Consider the following 24,811-nt stretch of genomic DNA (forward strand, 5'->3'; position numbering starts at 1 on the left):
AGAGAGGGGGGGAGAGGAGAGAGAGAGGGGGGGAGAGGAGAGAGAGAGAGGGGGGGGAGAGGAGAGAGAGAGAGGGGGGGGGAGAGGAGAGAGAGAGAGAGGGGGGGGAGAGGAGAGAGAGAGAGAGGGGGGGGAGAGGAGAGAGAGAGAGGGGGGGGAGAGGAGGGGGGTGGGAGGAGAGGAGGGGGGAGAGAGAGAGAGGGGGGGAGGAGAGAGGGAGAGGCCTTGGTGACCAGGAGCCCCCGCTGACCTGCGCGGTTTCGGTCGGGCTCTCGGGCCGCGCGGTTGAAGCTGAGAGGGGCCGGGTTGCCGGGTAACCCTCCTCCCCCCCCCCCCCCCCACCCCCCCCCCCCCCCCCCGAGCGGCTACAGGCTGAGAGGGGCCCGGGCCCGGTTGCTGGGGTAACCCTCCAAGGTTGCGGCGCCCGGCGGAGACGGCGAGTCAAGAGCAAAAAAAAGGGTGAAAGCTAGGAAAATTAATGAGCTTAGAAAAATATTTACAAATTAATTAACTTTAAAAAAAAAAAAAAGAAAAACTATTTAATTGTGTTGAGAGTGGGAAAAATAAATCAATAGTTAGGAATCAAGATGGCGGCCACTCACCTCAGCTCAGAAGGATTAGGCCCGCCCACACACGCAATGAAACTCCCCCCGTGATGCACCGATTGGTCAACCATCAGGTAACTCAACTGCAGGATTGGTCAACCATCACGGTCACTCAACGCTATCCCCTGTAGGATGGCCCGCCCACACACACAATGAACCCCTCCCCCCCCTCCCCGTGATGCACCGATCGGTCAACCATCACGTCACTCAACGCTATCCCCTGTACGATTGGTCAACCATCACGTCACTCGACACTAATGAGCGGAGTTGTCAATTTTTTGAATGTTTTTAGTATACTGTCCGAACCATTTTTGTCTGACCAAAAAGTAAATATGCCTATGACACTTCCATAATCATAAGCTTTCTTTTGATATAACATATGTGTAGGTACGCTGTATAACTTTTGTGTATAGAGGACAGACCTACCTTCCTTCCTGAATTCCTTCCTTCTTGAATTCCTTCCTTCTTGAATTCCTTCCTTCCTGAATTCCTCCCTTCCTGAATTCCTTCCTGAATTCCTTCCTTCCTTCCTTCCTTCTTGAATTCCTTCCTTCCTTCCTGAATTCCTTCCTTCCTTCCTTCCTGAATTCCAGAATTCCACAGGTTCACCACTCTCTGGGTGAAGAAATTCCTCCTCAGCTCAGTCCTAAATGGCTTACCCCTTATCCTTAGACTGTGACCCCTGGTTCTGGACCCCCCCGCCATCGGGAACATCCTTCCTGCATCTAGTCTGTCTAGTCCTGTTAGAATTTTATAAGTTTCAAGGTTATTGGTGAGTAAGTGCCACTTGATAGCACTGTCGACGACACCTTCCATCACTTTCCTGATGATTGAGAGTAGACTGATGGGGCAGTAATTGGCCGGGTTGGATTTGTCCTGCTTTTTATGGACAGGACATACCTGGTCAGCTTTCCACATTGTCGGATAGATGCCAGTGCTGTAGCTGTACTGGAACAACTTGGCTAGAGGCGCGGCTAGTTCTGGAGCACAAGTCTTCAGCACGATAGCCGGGATGTTGTCAGGACCCATAGACTTTGCTGTATCCAGTATGCTCATACATTTCTTGATAGCACGTGGCATGAATCGAATTGGCTGAAGACTGGCTTCTGTGATGGTGGGGACCTCCGGAGGAGGCCGATATGGATCACCCACTCGGCACTTCTGGCTGAAGATGGTTGCAAACGCTTCAGCCTCGTCTTTTGCACTCGTGCTGGGCTCCACTGTCATTGAGGATGGGAATATTCATGGAGCTTCCTCCTCCCGTTAGTTGTTTAATGGTCCATCACCATTCACGACTGGATGTGGCAGGACTGCAGAGCTTTGATCTGATCCGTTGATTGTGGGATCGCTTAGCCCTGTCTATAGCATGCTGCTTCTGCTTTTTAGCATTCATGTAGTCCTGTGTTGCAGCTTCCCCAGGTTGGCACCTCATTTTTAGGTATGCCTGGTGCTGCTCCTGGCATGCTCTTCCACACTCCTTATTCAACCAGGGTTGGTCCCCTGGCTTGATGGTAATGGTAGAGTGAGGGATATGCCGGGTCATGACGTTACAGATTGTGGTGGAATACAATTCTGCTGCTGCTGATGGCCCACAGCGTCTCATGGATGCCCAGTTTTGAGCTGCCAGATCTGTTCTGAATCTATCCCATTTAGCATGGTGGTAGTGCCACACAACACGATGGAGGGTGTCCTCAGTGTGAAGACGGGATTTCGTCTCCACAATGACTGTGCGGTGGTCACTGCTACCAATGCTGTCATGGACAGATGCATCTGCGACAGGTAGATTGGTGAGGACGAGGTCAAGTAGGTTTTTCCCCTTGTGTTGGTTCGCCCACCACCTGTTGCAGGTCCAGACTGGCAGCTATGTCCTTCAGGATTCAGCCAGCTCGGTCAGTAGTGGTGCTACCAAGCCATTCGCTGTGATGGACATTGAAGTCCCCCACCCGGAGTACATTCTGTTCCCTTGCTACTCTCGGTGCTTCTTCCAAGTGGTGTTCAACGTGGAGGAGTACTGATTCATCAGCTGAGGGAGGGCGGTAGGTGGTAATCAGCAGGAGGTTTCCTTGCCCATGCTTGACTTGAAGCCATGAGTTAATGTTGAGGACTCCCAGGGCCACTCCTTCCCGACTGTATACCACTATGCCGCCACCCTTGGTGGTTCTGCCCTGCCGGTGGGACAGGACATACCCGGGGAAGGTGATGGAGGAGTTTGGGACATTGGTTGAAAGGTATGATTCTGTGAGTATGACAATGTCAGGCTGTTGCTTGACTAGTCTGTGGGACAGCGCTCCCAATTTTGGCACAAATCCCCAGATGTTGGTGAGGAGGACTTTGCAGGGTTGACTGGGCTGGGTGTGCCGTCGTCGTGTCTGTAGGTCGATGCTGGGTGGTCCGTCCGGTTTTATTCTTCTTATTGTTTCTTGTAGCGGTTTGTTACAACTGAGTGGCTTGCTAGGCCATTTCAGAGGGCAGTTAAGAGTCAAACACATTGCTGTGAGTCTGGAGTCACATATAGGCCAGACCAGGTAAGGACGGCAGATTTCCTTCCCTAAAGGACATCAGTGAACCAGATGGGCTTTCACGACAAACCGATAGTTTCATGGTCACCATTACTGATACTAGCTTTTTTAAAATTCCAGATTTATTTAATTAACTGAATTTAAATTCCCCGGCTGCTGTGGTGGGATTTGAACTCTCGTCTCTGGATCATTAGTCCAGGCCTCTGGATTACTAGTCCAGTCACATTACCACTATGCTACCGTTCCCTCGATTACACTGCTCATACCTCAGTCCAGGAATTTCATTTCCAGGGAGTTAATGAGGGAACAACTGATTTAAGGTTATTCATCTGAATCAGTATTGTGATTGAAAACAGACTAAGCTTGTGACATTATTCCATTGCAGTTGAACTTTGACCACAGAATGAGCATAAACTAGGATTCAGTATTGGTGTACAGTAATTCATCCACATGAACACCAGTGTGTGTAAATTTCCCATTTTCATTTTAAAGCGACAATGCTCCATTCTGGAAGGCAGAAAATCCTTTTGCAGTGTTCTTCTCCAGCCCAGTGAGTAGGTTACAGTCTTGCAGCGAGATACATTATTCAGTGGCCATGAACTCGTGAAGCTCATCGCACATTTATTAGCAAATGTGAGGAATGGCTCCCATTTGGGCTGGAGATTTGTGCTCTTCTGTTGTAACATTTAGTGAATATAATGAGAGGGACTGTAAACCATTGGAAAGGAATAGTCTTGTGCTGACCGAATTCAATTTATTGGCTGTCTCCTATATTGAAACACGCACATGCTTCCTTGCACTCTAAAATGCCCTTTGAACTGAAACATACAAAGCAGTTGTGTGATTATGAAGCACATGACTGTGTGTAGATTTGCCTTTTGCCAATCAGACTTTTGACTAAAGTAGTGAATCAATGAAGTGTTGGCTATGTACAATGTTTCTGCTTATTTCAGGTTGACATTGAAATCAATGGAGAACCAGTCGAGCTGCAGATGAAACTCGGACACAATGGGGAGGCCTTCTTTGTGGAAGAAACTGAGAAAAATGAGGTATGCTGCTGATTTAGAAGCAAGTCAGATGACTATTGCAGTGGGTTAGACTTTGGCCTTTCATTTTTCCGACATGGGTTCACAACAAGCTAATGCAGTGAAGATTTTCAGTGTTGGGTGTAAGAGTCCTACATGAAGCAAGTTTGGGCAGTGGGGCCTTGTCAACTTGGTCAACAATTGTCACTGAGCTATTTGATTTGATTTGCAGCTGGTTTTACCTCTTTTAAGCCCAAATTCAGGAAAAATAAAATCTGAAAATCAAAGTCAAATTGTGATAGTCAATTACAACAAAATGCTCAAGAATAAGTTGGTTGCTGAATGTATTAATTTATCTCACTGTGATGATCGAGATTGAGAATTCATTGTGTGCAGACCTGTGCCCTAATGCACCTTGGTGCAGATTTTAGGAATAGGAGTAGGCCATTCAGTTCTTCGAGCCTACTCCCCCATTGTTAGATCATGGCTGATCTACACCTCAACTCCATTTACCTGCCTTTGTTCCATATCTCTTAATACCTTTACCTAACAAAAATCTAACTATCTCAGTCTTGAAATCTCCAATTGTTCTAGCATCCACAGCTAATTGAGGGAGAGAGTTTCAGATTTCTACTACCCTTTCTGTGGGGAAAAAGTGCTTCCTGATTTCACTCCTGAGTGGCCTAGCTTGAATTTTAAGATGGTGTCCCCTTGTTTTTGATTCCCCCACCAGAGGAAATAGTTTCTCTATCTACCCTACTAAATCGTTCTAACATTTTAAGCACTATGATCAGATTACACTCAATCTTCTATACTCAAGAGAATACAGGAAACTTTCGTTTAACCGGAAAGCTCTATCTACCGGCAAAATTCAGGAGCCGTTTCCTATAAGTTTTTTTACTTCTCGTTGCTTTTTTTTTCCAGTCAGGCTCTGCAAGGTCTAGCTGAAGCTGTTGCTTCGCTACAGAGACGCTTTTAAGCTGCGGCCGACTGTTTTGAAGCTGTTGCTAAGCAACAGGGTTTGTTGATTCACACGGAGCTTAAAAGCTCCGTATGTTTTAACATTAGCGCTGGTTTCTACGGCAGTTTTGATGGTACGGCACCAGCTCGGTCCCGTCAGTGCCGGATACCAGAAAGTTTCCTGTATAAGCTAAGTTTATGCACCTGTCATCACAATTTAACCCTCTAAGCCCCAGTATCATCCTGGTGAATGCACTGCACTCCCGCCAAGGCCAATGTATTCTTCCTGAGGTGTGGTGCCCAAAACTGAACACCGTGCTCCAGATAGGGTCTGACCAAGGCTCTATAAAACAGAAACATAACTTCCTCTCTAGTGCCTACACTTCAAAAATATTTCAATGGCTGTAAAGAGCTTTGGGATGTCCTGAGGACATGAAAGGTGCTATATAAATGCAAGTATTTCTTTCTTTCTTGAGATAAAAATGAACATTCCATTAGCCTTTTTGATTGTTTTTTTGCACCTGTCTACTAGCTTTTAATAATTTGTATATTTGGACTCCCAAATATCTCTTCTCTACATTTTCTAGTTTCTCACCATTTAGAAAATACTCTGATTTGTCTTTCTTGGATCCAGAGTAGATGACCTCACACTTGCCCACACTGAATTTCAGTTGCCATAGTTTTGCCGACTTACTTAATCTGTCTACGTCCCTTTACAATTTCCTGCTCCCATCAGCGCTACAGGAAACTCTTTTTTATCCGGCACCAATGGGACCGGCGTGGTGCCGGTTGATCAAAAAGTCTGGATTACAGAGAGGTATACTTACTAAGGTACGAGAGCCCTGTACACGGACACAGATCCAGGCGTTCCTGTTGCATGGCAACAGGTGCAGGAACCCCGGTTACACGGCCACAGATCCAGGCGTTCCTGTTGCATGGCAACAGGTGCAGGAACCCCGGTTACACGGCCACTAATATGAAGTAAAACTTATCTGAACCTACTCCTGAATTTTGCCGGTTAAGAGAGATTTCTGGTTATTTAGGTGCTGGTAAAAAGAGAGTTTCCTGTATGTACAGTGTGGTAAACCACTGTTATACCTGCCTGTGTGGGTGTTTGTATTCCACTGTGTACATGTCTGTACATGCCTCGGCTGACTCCTCCCACGAGTCCAGGTATAAAGGTGACTGCTCCACAGTCCCTCTGTATTCTGGACTGGTCGACCACTCGAGGCACACCTTCATTCTCTTGTTAATAAAAGCCTGTTAGTTACTCGCTTAACCTCAGTCTTTTGAGTAATTGATAGCGCATCATACTGTCCCTCCTAACTTAATGTCATCTGCAAACTTTGACCTACAACTCTATTCCTTCCTCAAGTCATTAATAAATATAATGAAAAGTTGAGGCTCCAGAACAGATCCCTGGGGAACACCACTTGTCACCTCCCGCCAATCAGAATACATACCCTTTAACCCCACTCTCTGTCTCCTAACCAATGTCCAAACCAAGTCAAAAGGCCACCTCCAATTCAGTGTGCTCTCATTTTTGCTAATAATCTCATTGTGTGGAACCGTCTGGAAGTCGATATTGATAATAGACATCTGTATACATAGGGCATAGACAGATTGGTGAAACGGGCAGACACCTGGTAAATGAAATTTAAAGCAGAAAAGTGTGAAGTGTTACATTTTGCTAGGAAGAATGAGGAGAGGCAATGTAAACTAAATGGTGCAATTTTAAAGGGGGTGCAGGAAGAGAGAGACCCGGAGGTGTGTGTACACAAATCTTCGAAGGTGGCAGGACAAGTTCAGAAAGTTGTAAAAAAGCATACGGAATCTTTGGCTTTGTAAATAGAAGCATAGAGTACAAAGGCTAGGAGGTTATGCTGACCCTTTATAAAATACTGTTTAGGCCCCAGTTGCAGCATTGTGTCCAATTCTGGGCACTACACTTGAACCTTAGAGAGGGTGTAGAAGAGATTTACTAGAATGATACCAGGGATGAGGGACTTCCGCTCTGTGGAGAGATTGGAGAAGCTGGGGTAGTTCTCCTCCGAGCAGAGAAAATTAAGTGGAGATTTGATAGAGGTGTGCAAAATCATGAAGAGTTTTAATAGAGTAAATAAGGAGAAACTGTTTCCAGTGGCAGAAGGGTCAGTAACCAGAGGGCACAGATTTAAGGTAATTGGCAAAAGAACCAGAGGCGAGATGAGGAAACATTTTTTTAAGCAGCGAGTTATGATGATCTGGCATGCATTGCCTGAAAGGGTGGTGGAATCAGATTCAATAACAACTTTCAAAAGGGAATTGGATAAATACTTGTAGGTGAAAAATTTGCTGGGCTATGGGGTAAGAGTAGCGGTGTGGGACTAATTGGATAGCTCTTCTAAAGAGCTGGCACTGGCGTATCATTCTATAACATCCATAGGCACTCCCTTACCTGTCTTATTAATGATCTCCTCAAAAAATGCAACTGCGTTAATCAGTCAAGATGTACACGTAACAAAGTTATGTCGGCTCTCTCTGATCAACTCATATCTCATATTTGTTCAAGTGCTCAGTCGCTCCATCTCTATTGACAGATTCTAGTCGCTTCCTCACAACTGACGTTAAACTGACAGGCCTTTAGTAACCTGATTTCTCTCTCCCACCATTCTTGCATAGTGGTGTGCTATTAGCAAATTTCCAATCTAACAGCTGAATTCCCGAATCTCAAAAAAAATGGAAAGATTATAACTAACGCTTCTGCAATTTCCTCATCTACTTCTTTTAATATCCTGTGGTGGAAACCATCAGGTCCTGGAGGTTAAGCTATCCTAAGCCCCATTATTTTCTCCATTATCATTACAAAGTTCTTCATAAATGAAAAGAAAACATTAATGATGTGGCAACTGAGCTTTAAGCTTGATGACGGTACCAATTTTACTCATGGTTTTATTTTTTTCATAGGGCATTGTTCCCACACACTTAACAACATCACCAATTCCAGTTGAAGGGGCTTATTTTGCAAAAGAACCAGATTTGGCTAGTTCTGAATTCATTGAGAATCAAAATTTACCAACTCCATTCAATAGCCCAGAAATTGAAAACACTGTAAATAACACTTCAGCCAAAAAGAAAAGACGTCGAAGGAGGAAGCACAAACCAGAGAATTCAAAGAAAGATGACCAGGAGTCCTCTTCAGACGAGCAAGATGTACCCGAGATGGACATTAGTACAGAGGAACAGTTGCGATGTGTAGTTACAAAGTAAGTTATTCCTCAAGCTTTAGAAGCATATGCATTGTTTTTCATGCATGACTATTAGTTACTTGTTGCTGTCTCACTGACCAATCTATCCCTGTTTACCTTATAACATTTCATAAACTGGAAGACCAACAGGTCACTCATTAACCTTCTCGGCACCAGTGAAAAAAGCCCAACCAAAAGCCCTGATGTCTGGTAACATCCTAGTACAGGAAACTTTGGTTTATCCGGAGGTTATATGTCCGGAATACTCGATCTAACGGCAAAAATCAGGAGCCGTTTTTTTAGTTCTCGTTGCTTTTTTTTTTCCCCAGTCAGGCACTGCAAGGTCTGTAGCTATAGCAACAGCTTCAGCTAGAGATGCTTGCAGCTGCAGCCGACTGTTTTGAAGCTGTTGCTAAGCAACAGGGTTTGTTGATTCACACGGAGCTTTTCAGTTCCGTATGTTTCAACATTAACGCTGGTATGTCCGGCACTTTTGATGGGACGGCACCAGCTCGGTCCCGTCAGTGCCGGATATCAGAAAGTTTCCTGTAAATATATGCTGTACCTTTTTCTATTGCTGTTATTTTCATCCTATAAAGTGTTGTCTAAGACTGTACACAGCACTCCATTTGTGGCCGAAGTAAGGTCTTTTTCAAGGTAAAGTAAAAAAACAAGGTCAACATTACTTTCCTGTATCTCTGTACAAAACCTAGGATTCTGTTTTATGGCCGTATCTACTTTTGATGCAACTTTAATGAGCGGTATACATGCACACCAAGGTTCCTGTACTCTATTTCAAATGTTATCACAAAATCTCACCATTGATAGTGTTGCCATTTCTTTCCCTATTCCAAAATTTGTCAGTTCACATTTTTCCACTGCATGTAGAAATTAAAATCATAGAAGTTTATGGCACAGAAGGAGGCCATTCGGCCCGTCATATCTGTGCTGGCCAAAAAAGAGCTATTCAGCCAAATCCCACTTTCCAGCTCTTGGTTCGTAACCTTGTAGGTTACGGCAGTTCAAGTGCATATCCAAGTACTTTTTAAATCCGATGAGGGTTCCTACCACCCTTTCAGGCAGTGAGTTCCAGACCCCCACAACCCTTTGGATGAAAAACCTTCTCCTCAACTCCCCTCTAATCCTTCTACCAATTACTTTAAATCTATGCCCCTTGGTTACTGACCTCTCTGCTGGGGGAAATAGATCCTTCCTATCCACTCTATCTAGGTCCCTCATAATTTTATACACCTCAATTAAATCTCCCCTCAGCCTCCTCTGTTCCAAAGAAAACAACCCAGCCTATCTAATCTTTCCTCATAGCTAAAATTCTCCAGTCCTGGCAGCATCCTCGTAAATCTCCTCTGTACCCTCTCTAGTGCAATCACATCTTTTCTGTAATATGGTGACTAGCCTGTATGCGGTATTCTAGCTGTGGCCCAATTAGTGTTTTATACAGTTCAAGCATAAGTGCATAAGAACCTAAGAATTAGGAGCAGGAGTTGACCATAGGGCCCATCGAGCCTGCTCCGCCATTCCGTAAGATCATGGCTGATCTTACCCGGAAGGACAGGTATCCCGAATGTCCTGCACTTTCTAACTGCAGGGCTGCTTTACATTTTTTTTCCTGTTGGTTTCCTGCCCACAGACAGGCTTAGGCCTGACTGGCGAGGAAGCCCGCTACACAAAGCCGCAGCTGAGGACAGCAGGTATGTCTTGTGGGAGGGGGTTCTGATCCCGGGGATCCAGTCTGATGTTGGTCGAGGAGGGGGGTCCGATGGTGGTCGGGGAGGTGGGGTCCGATGGTGGTCGGGGAGGTGGGGTCCGATGGTGGTCGGGGAGGGGGGTCCGATGGTGGTCGGGGAGGTGGGGTCCGATGGTGGTCGGGGAGGTGGGGTCCGATGGTGGTCGGGGAGGTGGGGTCTGATGGTGGTCGGGGAGGTGGGGTCCGATGGTGGTGGTGGGGGGGAGCAGACAGATCGCGGAGGTGGGGGTGGGATGGTTTACTGGGTAGCTTGTTGGGCTTGGAGGAAACGCACACTCCTGCTCCTTCTTGCCCACAAGCAGTGCTTTAAAGGCACTTACCTCATGGATTCAGCCCTTCTCATGTCCTTTCACCTGCTGGGTTTCCCGATTCCTGGGAAACCTGGCCGACTTGTGTTTAAAAATAGAATGAACGTTAAAATGAAGGCTGGCAGCTTCATTATAATATTTAAATGACCAGCACGCCTCCCATGAGCGGATTGGTCGCCTGCCCCCTGTCCTGCCTCCATTAAAACCAGAAGTGGGCGGGTGGGGTTCCTGTTTCAGATTTTTAGAATTTTAACCTTTGACCTGACCCCAGTATTCTGACCAATAGTATCTGAGTTTACTTCTGCTGTGATTCAGTTACCATTTGCCTCTGGTCCTATTGTATTTATATGTATTTTGCTTTAGGTTTACATCTTCAGAATTTATGTTAAATCAAAATCCTGTTAGTTATAAAATGTCAGAATTTGTTGCTGTTAGAAAACCTGTTTTTTTAATAATGATGGAGTTCACTAACTTCTCTCCCTCCCTTCACTTGATTGCGCATTCCCAGTCAATGCATGCCAGAAACGCACATTTTTTTCCCCTTGTACCCAACACAACTTAATCGTGGTTATCCCAACTCACACAAAAACAGTTAAAATCTATTCTAGTTATGGCAGCTTCCCCAAGTTACTGAGTTAACCATAATCCAGTGCAAAATGATCTTTTCCTCCCTCCCCAAACCGAGTCACCTTTTTCGTGACAAACTCTACAGATATATCGTTCAACAAATATAAAATCTTATTGCACAGCCATTCAACAATTTGTTTTTTGTCTAAAGGGACAGTGTTTGTGCATTCTAGAAGAAATTGCTTTACAAGTTCAAGCAGTAACAGGGCAGAGTAACTTAACTATTCAGTCATGATTTAATAACTAGTTAGCTTTTAATAATTTCATATGTACAGCTGCAAAGATTCTAAATATCATTCTGAGCATGGAGATTTTATTGTAAACTTATTTATAAATTCTACTGCAGCCATCAGTTTTTGTGTCCTTAAAAAGTTCTTGAGTACTTGGGTGGCATAATACCCATTAAGGAATCACTTGCACTACAGTTGCCATTCTTATGCCAGTCGCTGTAGTTTGGGTTCTAGCCAGGCAGAATCCTGTTTACACTTGTTGGCTCCTGGTTGGCTAGAACATAACTGTCCTGCTCGGGAGAGAAGCTCTGTGCAAGCCTGGATACACACGTGCACAGAGTCTCCCAAAAAGTAGAATTACAGATGTTTAGAGAGTGGGGAGGGGAGAATCTCTGTTTTCTAAATAATTCAATTCAGGGCAGGTAGGTTTACAAAGAGTTCCGCTGACCACCTAAGCACATGGCAAAGCATGATTTGACGCCATACTGGACAAACCGTGCAGGCAATATTGAACCAAAGCAGTGCGAGGCGACCCCCGCCAGGGAATCTCCACTTTGCGTTGGAATTGGGTTGGGGCTGGATTTGCACTACCAGTTTAGCATCCATGTGAGCCTGAAACTGCTGCATGACAACACTAAACTTGCAGTATAGATGCACCCAAAGTCGGAGTTCAGGAGAACTGGAGCCAGCCTTGATACCTTTGTGTGTTGTAAGAATTTAACTCTGTTTTGCTAACAGTGGGTTCTGGGAAGTACTCTGATTAACAGAAACACGTTTGTGTATAAAGTGTAACATCAAATGTATACTCGAGCAGTTCTAATAAGTAAACTTTCTTTTCTAAATCTAAAATGTGATACAGAAGAAAAATATTACATGTAGGTAGTGCCTTATTGCATCTCGAACCACTCCACGTGAATGTGATGAATTACTTTGCAATCCAGCGCCTGTGATTATGTCGGTAAACACACAGCTATTGTGCATACAGCAAGATCCCACACACAGCAATGCAATGAATGACAAGTTAGTTTTTTTTAGTGATGTTGGGAAACTCCCTGCACCTCTTCGAATAATGCCATCGATCTTTTAATGTCAAATTTTATATAGAAGCAAAGTTTATTTCTCTTGCCTAACTAAAACTTTGTCTGTATGGTACATGAAAGTTAATGTGCCACTCATACTTCTTTATCTTTCCTGCAGCAATGAAATGTGCCATTTCTTTTCTGAACTACCTGATGAAGATTCAAGCACCTTCCATTCACGAGAAATCTATCCATATTCAGATGGTGAATGGTCTTCTATTGAGAGGTATAATTACTGAAGTTAAAGTTTTTAAAGTTTGTTATCTTTGTTGCAGTAATGTTATGAAAATTATATAACACAATTAATTTTTTTAGCCATTCCTATGACCGATTTTCATCACCAAATAGTGACTCTGAATTGGTTGTAAAATCGCACGAAGGATCCTTTATGGGAGCAGAGTCTCGGATGCAGTGGGCTTGGGGCGGTTTTCCACAGGTACAGTATCTATTGATAATAACTTTGTTAAATATTTGTACTACTGTACTTCATAATCTCAATTCCAGGCAATTTGTAATCAGTTTCTGCATCTGTATAAAAATTAAGCCAGTCATTGCCCTGGAGCCTGCAATTTACAAGTGGTTCCAAGTGCTCTATGATTAACCTCAGCAATTTATGAGGACTATTTAGAGCAGTGGTCTTGAGGGTTAGCAGCTAAACCTCACGAACATGATGCCGATCAAAGACTATAGATGAACAACACCAAGGAAGATCTGCTCGTTGATTTTAAATTTTTTTATTATCCATTTTTGTCAGAGCTTTGAATGTTTGTTTTTTAAATTGGCTAATTATGTCAGCATAAATGTTTTCAAATCCTGTCTGATAATCTAACTTCAATCTTTATAAAGTTTTAGGTTTCTAAACACAACATATTTCCAGCAAAAGGGTAGCTTAAGAAAAAAACTTTTCAGAGTTTTATCTTTACTGATGGCATATTGTGTTGTATTAATTTAGTGTAAAACATTTTTAATACTTATAAAGCATTTCTCCTATTTTTGTTGTTTTATAAATGTTAAAAGTTGTTCACTTATATTTCAAAGCGTTTATAGTGAAGAATGTTCCAAATCACAACTTAATAGCTGTGTAAAGAAATGGCTTTCATCTTACAGGTCAGTAAAATGGAAAAGCCTGAGCAACCAAGAGTAGTTACCATTACCCCTTCTGAGCATACACATTTCCGAGTCATTGTGGACAACAGTGCAACAGATGCAACTGCTTGTGATTCCTCTGAAATCAATAATACCATAACCATTTTGAAGCCTCAGCCTCAAAGAACCCAAAGAAGTCCTGCATTGCTTGAAACATCCACGGAACAGGCGGCTCCATCCGCAACAAAGCCAACTTTTCTAGAAGACATCCCTTGGTCAGAACAAACCGAAGTTGTGACGGAGATTTTTGGAACAGATATTGCAGTCCAAACAGCGCTATTGGAAATTACTGAAACGTGTACATCAGAAGAGCAAGATGTTGAAGTCATTCAGTCCACTGCTCAGCCAGAAACTGAGCCAGAAAATGAAAGCCCACCCACTTTAGAAAGCAGTAATAGTCCAACGCAGCAGGCGTCGTGCCTAGATGCCAGTGTAAAAACAGAAGAAACAGATAAAAAGAAAGGTAAATACAAATGTAACGTTTTGCTGTGGTATTTATAGGTTTTTCGCTAAGTTATGGATCCCTTTTCTAGAAATGTACGCTCGTGTACAGTTTATACATTTTACCTATCACTAAAGAGGCAAAAAGCATATTAGTGTGATTCATATCATTTATTTTCAGGAACATAATATATTTACAGCTATATTACATTCAAAGTTTTGATTTTGGGCCGTATTTTCCGATCGGAGGCTTCCTGCGTGCGGAGGCCTCCGATCTGGGAAAAATCTACGGACTTAACTGAGTGTTCCCGAGGTCCGGACACTTCCGCTCCTGGGCCTCTCCAACTCGAAATGCGCAGGGCCCACGTATCCCAGAGGTGCATGCAGTTCGCAAGCGTCCCTGGGATCACGTGGGCCAGGCCAGCCAATCAAAGAAGGGAATCTCCCTTCATACACTTGACAGATAGACCTGTCAAATATATGAATGGAGTTCACCCCAAAAACACTGTAAAACATTAAATAATTTTTTTTTTAAATCACATTTTTAAAATTAGTTGAAATTACAATAAATTAAATATTTTAAACAAAATTAATTTTTTGAAAAAAGTAATTAAAGTTTTTTACGGGGCTAAAAATAAACATACCTTTTTAAAAGTATATTTAAATGATAAATGAGTGCTTTCCCTTTTTTCAAATCTTATGCTGGTAAAAGCGGGCCTTACGCCTGCTTTTACCAGGCGTAAGATTTCTAAGGGTTCTCTGCGGGCGGAGGTTCTCCAGAAAGCCGAACTATCCGCCCGCAGAGGCCCTTCTCTAGGGCAGGCGTCCAATCTGTCAACAGCATTCTTGATGGATCGGAAATGCTGGTTGCGCTTGCCTGAAACCGGCATTTCCGATGTCCTTACGAGGTGTGTACACAGCGCGTACACACCCGTAGGGATCGGAATATCCGGCCCATTGATATTTGATTTTGATGTAATGATAAAATACTACCATATAAACAAAACCAAAAATATTTTTCTATGTCACAATTTACGCAAGATCGTGAATAACCTAGTAAAGGTGCATCATTTTTCAACAGCTGCAACAGCAGCAACTTGCATTTATATCGAGGCTTTAATGTAGAAAAACATCCCAGAAAGGTATTCAAAATTTGACACTCAGCCAGAAAAGGAGGTATTAGGAGGTTGACTAAAAGCTTGGTTAAAGAGGTAGGTTTTAAGGAGGATCTTAAAGGAGGAGAGAGAGCCGATGAGGTTTAGGGAGGGAATTCCAGAGCGTCGGGCCTAGGCAGCTGAAGACACAACCACCAGCAGTGGGGCACTGGGAGTGGGGATTCTCAGGAGGCCAGAGTTGGAGGAACATAAAGTTCCCCAAGATTGTAGGACTGGAGGAGTTTTAAAATTGTGATGATAAATTAAGTTTTTGTCTTGTTTTAGTTCAAACAGTACTTTAAAATAGCTAGAATTAAAATGGAAGCTGTCTTCCTTGCCAAACCTGATAATGGAGACTTCTCTTCTTCTTAGGCAGTCCCTCGGAACCGAGGATGACTTGCTTCCACATTAAAAATGAGTTCTCAGGTGACTGATGAGTCCAATGCAGGACCTACAGTCTCTGTCACAGGTGGGGCAGACGGTGGTTGAAGGGGCGGGTGGGTGGGGTGCTTGGGTTGACGTGCGCTCCTTGCGCTGCCTGCGCTTGGCTTCCGCTTGCTCCCGGCGAAGAGACTCGAGGTGTTCGGCGCCTTCCCGGATGCTTCTCCTCCACTTTGTGCGGTCTTGGGCCAGGGATTCCCAGGTGTCGGTGAGGATGTTATACTTAGTGGGCACTAAGCTCATGGTCTACAGAGCAGCAGTGATACCCACTCTGCTGTATGCCTCAGAGATATGGACCATGTACAGCAGGCACCTCAAAGCACTGGAGAGGTACCACCAACGCTGTCTCCGCAAGATCCTGCAAATCCATTGGCAGGATAGGCGCACCAACATCAGTGTTCTTGCTCAAGCCAACATCCCCAGCATCGAAGCTTTGACCACGCTCAATCAGCTCCGATGGATGGGTCACATTGTCCGCATGCCCGATACGAGACTCCCAAAATAAGCGCTCTACTTGAAACTCCGACACGGCAAGAGAGCCCCAGGTGGGCAGAGGAAACGCTTCAAGGACACCCTCAAAGCCTCCTTGAAAAAGTGTAAATGGAGTCTGGAGTTTAGTTGTCGGGTGAGACCCAGACCAGATAGTATAAGAACATAAGAAATAGGAGCAGGAGTAGGCCAATCGGCCCCTCGAGCCTGCTCCGCCATTCAATAAGATCATGGCTGATCTGATCCTAACCGCCAATCTACTATCACAGAACCATCTCCTGAATCTAACAGAATTAGACACACAAAATAGGAGCAGGATCAGGCTACACGGCCCCTGGGCCCGCTCCGCTACCCACAGGGCCATGACCAATCCGAACCTAGACTCATGTCCAAATTCCTGCCCACTCCCCATAACCCTTAATTCCCTTTACTTCTAGGAAACTGTCTATTTCTGTTTTAAATTTATGTAATGATGTAGCTTCTACAGCTTTTTGGGGCAGCATATTCCATGGACCTACCACCCTCTGAGTGAAGTAGTTCCTCCTCATCTCTGTTTTGAAAGAGCAGCCCCTTATTCTAAGACTATGCCCCCTAGTTCTAGTTTCACCCATCATCGGGAACATCCTCCCCGCATCCACCCGATCCAACCCCTTCACAATCTTATATGTTTCAATAAGATCGCCTCTCATTCTTCTGAACTCCAATGAGTAGAGTCCCAATCTACTCAACCTCTCCTCATATGTCCATCCCCTCATCCCCGGGATTAACCGAGTGAACCTTCTTTGTACTGACTCGAGAGCAAGTATGTCTTTTCTTAAGTATGGACACCAAAACTGTACGCAGTATTCCAGGTGCGGTCTCACCAATACCTTGTACAACTGAAGCAATACCTCCCTATTTTTGCTCCGTAAACTTGTCAGTGTACAGAGTCTTTGACCCAGGTGCTAATTAAATTGTACATGGCCAATATGTAAGACCTGGATGAGGTGTGAACAGCTGCTCTTGAGCAGGATATCATGTCCTATTGTGTTGTAGAAATTTTGGAACCTTGTCGAAAGCGCGCTCATCCTTAATTCTCACTGGAGATCTGACCTTTGTGGGAGGACTGGAAATTTGCGTAATCCACATACCAACATTGCATATGTTTTGCCTGCAAGTTATGTTGATTATCAAGGGGTGTAAGATGTACATTCTAAAAAGGATATTTTAACCCTTGTGGAGTGAATCTATCTTCTAAATAGTGTACCCTCTGTATCTTGTGTCTCACTGCTTCTGTGTATTATTCTACATGTAAATTAATCTGACTGTTAGTTTTAGCTTGTACACATTCATGTGACAGCTTGGTATCTTCCACCTTTTTTGAGAAAAAAAAGGAACACGAACTGGACATTTCAAGTGATCTCTCTAATTGATACCATGATTTACAGGTAATTATTAATCCAGTGGTACATTACCCCACACACTGCATGTGCAAGGGAGCAGGTTTTGGTTCATAGGTCTGCATATGGAAGCTGTTTTTCTGTGTGAGCACCAAGTATTGGAAGAAAGCCTGAACTGCTATAACGCTTTCCTGTCTTAGTATGCATTTTTTTTGCTTTGTTTTTAAACACATTTTCCCCCTTTGCATGAAAATCTGTATCCTAGAACTTTGCAGCCACATCTGCTCAAGTGGAGGTAAACAAGGACATAGACTGGTTGGGGTGGCTGGCTTGGTTTTATAGTATAACTTCTATGTAACTGATGGCAGTTGTCCCAGTATCAATTGGAACACTTCAAAGTAGGAAGGCAACAATGAAAATGGGGTAAGACTGTATATTGAGAGCTGGGAAGAGCTTCTCTGATGGCCTTGGAAGCAAAGGTACCAGCTTTGATTTTTGATCTGTGCTGAATTAGGTGGTTTCAGCAACAATTTGCCTCGCCTTCCTTGGGCTTGGGAAGAGGATTCCTGCTTCTAATCGCTATCCAGCAACCCTTGCTGGAAAGTGTGTGCACATTGGGTGAGAACAGAATTGTGTAAAGGTATGAGGCATTACACAGTCAAATAGCCTGTCACACTCACTGTTCAGACTGATGCATGCTGAATGATCAAATTACCAGAAGGCTGCTGGCACTTGTACAACCATAGCCCAACAAGAGCTGGCACATTCAAGCGAGGGGAGCGGAAATGGGGCACAGGATGGATGGAAAAGCTGGGAGTGTGTTGTGTACTGTAAAATCACTCGTGGTTTAACATTGTTCAAGCAATCAGTTTTATGATTTCACCCTTAACTACCATAAATTCTCTTGTATACAAAGTACTGTAAAAAGCTATAAAGTGTGGCAATTGGAAAAAAAATCAACTTTTATGAGTTTCATGGTATAAACTTTCATTTCATTGGTGCCACCAGGTGCAGCACTTCAGGGAGCAGTTGACTAGCTAGATGTCAGGTTGTTGGAGTCGTGTGTGTGTCTGTCAAACAGAAGAGTTTTAGATGCAGGCTAATCTTTTACAGAAAAGAGAAAGCAAACCAGTCGCTGATCCTGGTTCTTGAAATTTACAAGCAATTTGCTGCTCTCTTGTCGCTCTCCGCTACAGTTAGAAGGAAGCAGCTACAATTACATGGATTTCTACAGGGAGGACTTGAGCAGCGGCCTTAACTCTTCCTCCTATCATATTTTAGAGTTTCACAAAAGGCTTGGCTGTACCTAGCAGTAGTAAAATATCAAAATTGCAATTAATTAAACTCCAAAAGAAAAAAATGTAAAATGCATATAGTTTTGAATATCATATTTAGAAATATGTTCAAAGGTGTTGGTCAGAATCAAGATTCAGAAGACTGTAAATGGTTCAAGTTTCATGCCATATTTTAGATTGTCGTCCAAATCGCCCAAATGTGTAACATACTCCCAATCATTGTTTATTCAGTCACGTATAAAATGGTAATGTTTTCACCAGACAATATTGGATCTCCTGTGGTGCTGTTCATGGGTAGTTCACAGGTCTGCAGCATGGTTGTAATGATTGGTTGGTTGCTAACCTGGCCTGATGCTTTTGATGTTTACAAACCATGATGATAGATGGGCTGATGATGGATTCAGCTGACCTGAATAGGGTATTTAAGCGACAGTGGTTTTATTTAGAGATATGACAAATCTGTACATAATATGTAGAAATAAAGACCCCACAATAGGAGAGACTCGATGGCAGTAACGTTGGATGTAGTTATCCTGCCACTTCTGCATCGATGTAAAGCCGAACAAAACGATGGTAAGGTACTGATCTAGAACGTTGCAGTGTTCGACCACTTGGGTTTGACACCATGTAGAATGTAACTAGTGTGGTTAAGGTCACCTACCCTAACCTCCTCCAACTTACTCCTGCTCGGATTTGATGCCTACCGTGGGATGTTTCACTATGTTAAAGGTATTTATAAATGTAAGTTCTGTTTGAGAGTGCTGTGCGCAGCCACAAATTCAAAAAACTTTTACTTGGTCTGTCCTTTTGTGTTGTTACTCAATAGTAGCTTCATGTTATCATCAAATAGTTTGCTGTCTCCCCACCAGGAGCAGCCACTCTTTCAGCCATGATGCACCAACCCTGTGGAACTCCCTTCCTTCAGCATCTCCACTTGCATATTCCTCTGTCTTTTGTGTCTTGTGTTTTACTTTCAACTTCTGTTGTTAACTAGCAACCCGTAACTGAGGGTGGATATTGGATACACTTGCATGATTGCTTTGACCAATATGTGTCTCAATCTTCCTGTTGACTCCATTCTCTATCTCTGCCTTCCCCCCACCCCACTCCCATCGATCCCACTACAAAATGCTTCAGAGACCCTGATTGTTTCAGTCCGCTTATTTTCTTTGTCCCAGTCAACAAATTTGGAAGGAAAACTGCAGGTAGCAGATTTGATTTCCATCAGAAGTTTCTTGGTTTTTTTTGGAATTTTATTTTGTTCACTTATCATTTTCTTTCCTGAACTCTGCCTATAGTTGCAACTCCTATTTCTGGAAATTGGTAGTAGACAGATTGAAGCCTTGGGTAATGTGTCAACACTTGAGACAGTGGCTTCAGCTGAGACCCTGTCAACTACAAACAAATGAAGTAATGAGGTATGGTACTCCCAGGATCCTAATGGAGAGCAACAAGGTGAACCAGTTCAGTGAATCCGCACTCAAACTGTTCAGAGTTCTTGGTTGGAATGAAGACTGATACCACATGAATGGACTGCACTCAAATAAAATAGCTCTTTGCATTTGGTAGACCTTTTTCAAGATTTTAAAAATGAGGTTTTGGACAAAGTAGTGAGTTTTGAATTGATGTGATTTATTCGTTCACTATTAAAATTAGTTTAAACTAGTCCCAGAAAGTTTATATTTGTATATACGAGCAGATAAATAGGCAGCTGTTATATTTCAAACTTCAATACTGAATATTATCCAATTTCAATATTAACAACTCATTCTAAACTGATACGTGTAACTATTTTTCAAGCAAATACATGGTAGGTACTGAGACGGGATTGCAATAATCATAAAATCAAAACAGAAAACACTGGAAATAATCATCAGATCAGGTCAGGTAGCATCTGTGGAGAGAGAAACAGAGTTAACGTTTCAGGTCGATGAGCTTTCGTCAGAATGATTGCTTTAATCATATTTAGGTTTTTTTTTAAATGGCAGATGCAAAGAATATAAATGAACGCTAATATTACATTCTTTGTGTTCTGGGATAGGTGGACCTAAAAGAAGCCAGCATCTGGGTCCTTGTGATATCTATTTGGATGACCTACAAAAGTTGGATCCTAATATTGCGGCTCTGTATTTCCCAAAGAGGTACTGTGATCAAAATGTACAGATAAAAGGAATTCAGCAAAAGAATTCAGCAGACTGATAATAGCAGTATATTCATTTACTCTGTTACTTCTAACCATAAAGGCTGCTTGGCACAGGAAATGTTTTATTTGATGTTTATTCGACTGTGACATCATCTTATGTTTAATGTTGTGGGGACAGAGGAGTGTGCAGGGACAGAGGGACCTGGTGTGCGTGGGTCTCCGAGGGTGGCGGGGCATGTGGGATCTTGGGCTTCGTAGGTGGGGGTGTTGGGTGCAAAGGTGGAGAGGTTGTGCTGAACCTTTGTGGCGCGTTGGTTGGGCCAGAACTGGAGTGTTGCATCCGGTTCTGGTCGCCGCACTTTGGGAGGGATGTGGGGACCCTTGAGAGGATGCAGAGGAGACTTACCGGAGTGTTTCCGGGGATGGGGATCTTGGCTGCAGGGACAGGTTGGAGAGGCTGGATTCTATTTTCTCTCCATGGATGTTGCATGGCCTGCTGAGTTTTTCCAGCATTTTCTGTTGTTATTCTGGATTTGTTTTCATTTGAGCAGGGGAGGTTGAGGGGTGGTTTGGTGGAGGTGTGCAGGATTGTGGCGGGTTTGGATAGGCTAGACGGGGAGAGGCTGTTCCCACTGCTTAATGGTGCAGGGACGGGGGGATGCAGATTTGGGGTTTTGGGCGAGAGATGCGGGGGGATGTGGGGAGAGACTTTTTTGCACGGCAGGTGGTGATGGCCTGGAATTCGCTGATGACTGAGGTGGTGGAGGCGGAGACACTCAGTGTTTTCAGTGGGAGGCTGGATGGACACTTGGGGGAGGTGGTCTTACAGGGCTGCGGGGATGGAGTGGGGGAATAGGACTGACTGGATTGCTCTGCGGGGAGCTGGCGTGGACTCGATGGGCCGGATGGCCTCCTTCTGTGCCGTTGTGACTCTTATGACTCATTTTAGACAGTAAAATGTACTTGTATATAGTTCTTTTGAATTGTGTTGACTAAAACAAAATGGTACTGATACGGAGTTGTGTAATCTGATTACTTGGGACTACTCTAATTGACAGTGTGTTGTAAAGAACAATAAGATGAGCTATGCGGTCCTAAACATTGTGTTAAACATCAGGCCTCAGTTTCTTACTGGTGGTTGTAATGAGAGGCTAAGAGGAAATGGATGAAAGCAGGTTAAAAAGAGAGGGGAAATGGAAGAGGAGATGAAATGTGGAGAACATCAGGTACAAAAATAAGTGGAAAAATGTGAAGTATGAAACTCGAAGGGTTGGAAGCTGTGGCAGGCAGGAATAACCCGGGATGGCTGGGAGAAAGTGAAATATGATGCCCTAGAATTTGTGGTATTATTAAACTGTTCACGATAGGTTTTAGATTTTGAAAAATCTAACCAAATTTGTTTTTGGACAAATTAATTTTGCTGCATATACTTTTGATGTTATAGTGTGCTGACAATTTAGTTGACCAAACAGGCGATGGCCTCTTGGTTTCCTAAATTGCCACCTGTGAAGGCCATTAGATTTATTTTGAAGAACTAATTGGCTCAGAGATGGAGAACTCATAAAAGACGTAAAAAGAGTGCAAGCAACGCTCAGATAGTTTGAGAGTGTGAATGCAGTAGAGAGAGAAATAGAGAATGGGAGAATTTATTGAGTCTGCTGTTGGAAGTTACAAATGACCAAAATCGTTTTGCTGTTTCAGTAAAGCTCACATAGTTATTGGGTCTTGTATATATGTCGATCCTTTTCCGTAAATAATTATTTGTGAACTCAGAAGTGGTACAGTAAAGACTGGAAAAAAATTCAAGATACAAACTATCAGTCAAAAATGTCAGAAGTGTCACGGGGCATAGGTAGGAATTGTACTTGTGTTATCCATTCAATAGCTTGAGTCCCCACAATGGGTTTCATAGAATCATAGAAAGTTACAGCACGGAAGGAGGCCATTTCGGCCCATCGTGTCCGCGCCGGCCAACAAAGAGCTATCCAGCCTAATCCCACTTCCCAGCTCTTGGTCCGTAGCCCTGCAGGTTAGAGCATCCCAAGTACACATCCAAGTACTTTTTAAATGTGGTTAGGGTTCTTGCCTCTACCACCCTTTCAGGCAGTGAGTTCCAGACCCCCACAACCCTCTGGGTGAAGACATTTCCCCTCAAATCCCCTCTAAACCTTCCCCCAATTACTTTAAATCTGTGCCCCATGGTTTTTGACCCCTCTGCTAAGGGAAAGAGTTCCTTTCTATCCACTTTATCTATGCCCCTCATAATTTTATACACCTCAATAAGGTCTCCCCTCAGCCTCCTCTGTTCCAAGGAAAATAGACCCAGCCTACCCAGTCTTTCCTCATAGCTAAGATTCTCTACTCCCGGCAACATCCTTGTAAATCTCCACTTTACCCTCTCTAATGCAATCTCATCTTTCCTGTAATGTGGTGACCAGAACTGCACGCAGTACTCTAGCTGAGACCTAACTAGTGTTTTATACAGTTGAAGCATAACCCCCCTGCTCTTGTATTCTATGCCACGGCTAATAAAGGCAAGCATTCCGTATGCCGCCTTAACCACCTTATCTACCTGGCCTGCTACCTTCAGGGATCTGTGGACATGCACTCCAAGGTCCCTTTGCCCAAAACAGGTTCTGTACTCCCAGTTGAAGGAAGGGCAGAGGTCTCCTGGTGGTCAAAAGAAGTGTTACAAAGATAACATCAAAGTAATCCTTAAAAAGTTCCATATCGATATTAATAACTGGGAGGAAATCGCACTGGACAGAGACAATTGGAGAAAATGCATCCACAACGGTGCCGCACTACATGAAAAGAATCTCCAGCGTGCCGCTGAGGATAAACGCCAGCGCCGTAAGGAGAGACAACAACTTAAGAAGACTCATACTCCAGTCACTACTAATAGTCTTGCATGCCCACACTGTAGTAGAGTCTGTGGATCTCGGATTTGCCTCCACGGCCACCTGAAGACCCACAAGTAGATGACTGATGAAGGACATACCATACTCGAATTCGAGTGGTCGCCGATGATGATGATGTTCCTCTACACTACTCAGTGTCCTACCATTTAATGTGTATTCCCTTTCCTTGATGGCCCTCCCCAAATGCATTACCTCACACTTCCAGATTGAATTCCATTTGCCACTGTCCTGCCCACCTGACCAATTTATTGATATCTTCCTGCAGTCTACAGCTTCCTTCTTCAGTAGCAACCACACAGCCGATTTTAGTATCATCTGCAAACTTCTTAATCATACCCCCTATATTCAAGTCTAGATCATTGATATATACCACAAAAAGCAAGGAACCTAGTACTGAGCCCTGCGGAACCCCACTGGAAACAGCCTTCCAGTCACAAAAACACCCATCAACCATTATCCTCGGCTTCCTGTCTCCGAGACAGTTTTGAATCCAACTTGACACTGTCCTGGATCCCATGGGCTTTTAACTTCGTGACCAGTCTGCCATGTAGAACCTTATCAAAAGCCTTGCTAAAGCCCATATACACTGCATCAAACGCACTACCCTCATCTACCCTCCTTGTTACCTCCTCAAAAAATTAAATCAAGTTTGTCAGACACGACCTTCCCTTAACAAATCCGTGCTGACTGTCCTTGATTAATCCGTGTCTTTCGAAATGAAGATTTATCCTGTCCTTCAGAATTCTTTCCAATAATTTTCCCACCACCGAGGTTAGGCTGACTGGCTTGTAATTACTCGGTCTATCCTTTTCTCCCTTTTTAAACAAGGGTACCACATTAGCAGTCCTCCAGTCCTCCGGCACCACACCTGAAGCCAGAGAGGATTGAAAAATGATGGTCAGGGCCTCTGCTATTTCCTCTTTTGCTTCGCTTAACAGCCTGGGATACATTTCATCCGGGCCTGGGGATTTATCCACTTTTAAAGCTGCTAAACCCCTTCACACTTCCTCTCTCGCTATGTTTATTTCATCTAATATTTCACACTCCTCCCCCCCGA

General features: G+C 43.7%; 1 protein-coding gene across 2 annotated transcripts in view; it reads left to right on the plus strand.

The window, feature by feature from the left end:
- LOC147108772 (phosphatidate phosphatase LPIN2-like) overlaps positions 1-24,811 on the plus strand; it is a 96,886-nt gene that overhangs the window by 42,833 nt on the left and 29,242 nt on the right. For both annotated transcript variants that reach the window (XM_086005592.1, XM_086005593.1), the window contains exons 3-8: positions 4,078-4,173; positions 8,056-8,354; positions 12,464-12,571; positions 12,661-12,781; positions 13,453-13,954; positions 20,732-20,831. In XM_086005592.1, coding sequence (XP_085861718.1) covers positions 4,078-4,173; positions 8,056-8,354; positions 12,464-12,571; positions 12,661-12,781; positions 13,453-13,954; positions 20,732-20,831 — 1,226 coding nt within the window. The remainder of the gene's footprint in view (positions 1-4,077; positions 4,174-8,055; positions 8,355-12,463; positions 12,572-12,660; positions 12,782-13,452; positions 13,955-20,731; positions 20,832-24,811) is intronic.

This window comes from Somniosus microcephalus, chromosome 13 (genome assembly GCF_052327205.1).
Source record: "Somniosus microcephalus isolate GS21.2 chromosome 13, FLI_Smic_1.0, whole genome shotgun sequence".
In the NCBI taxonomy this organism is placed as follows: domain Eukaryota; kingdom Metazoa; phylum Chordata; class Chondrichthyes; order Squaliformes; family Somniosidae; genus Somniosus; species Somniosus microcephalus.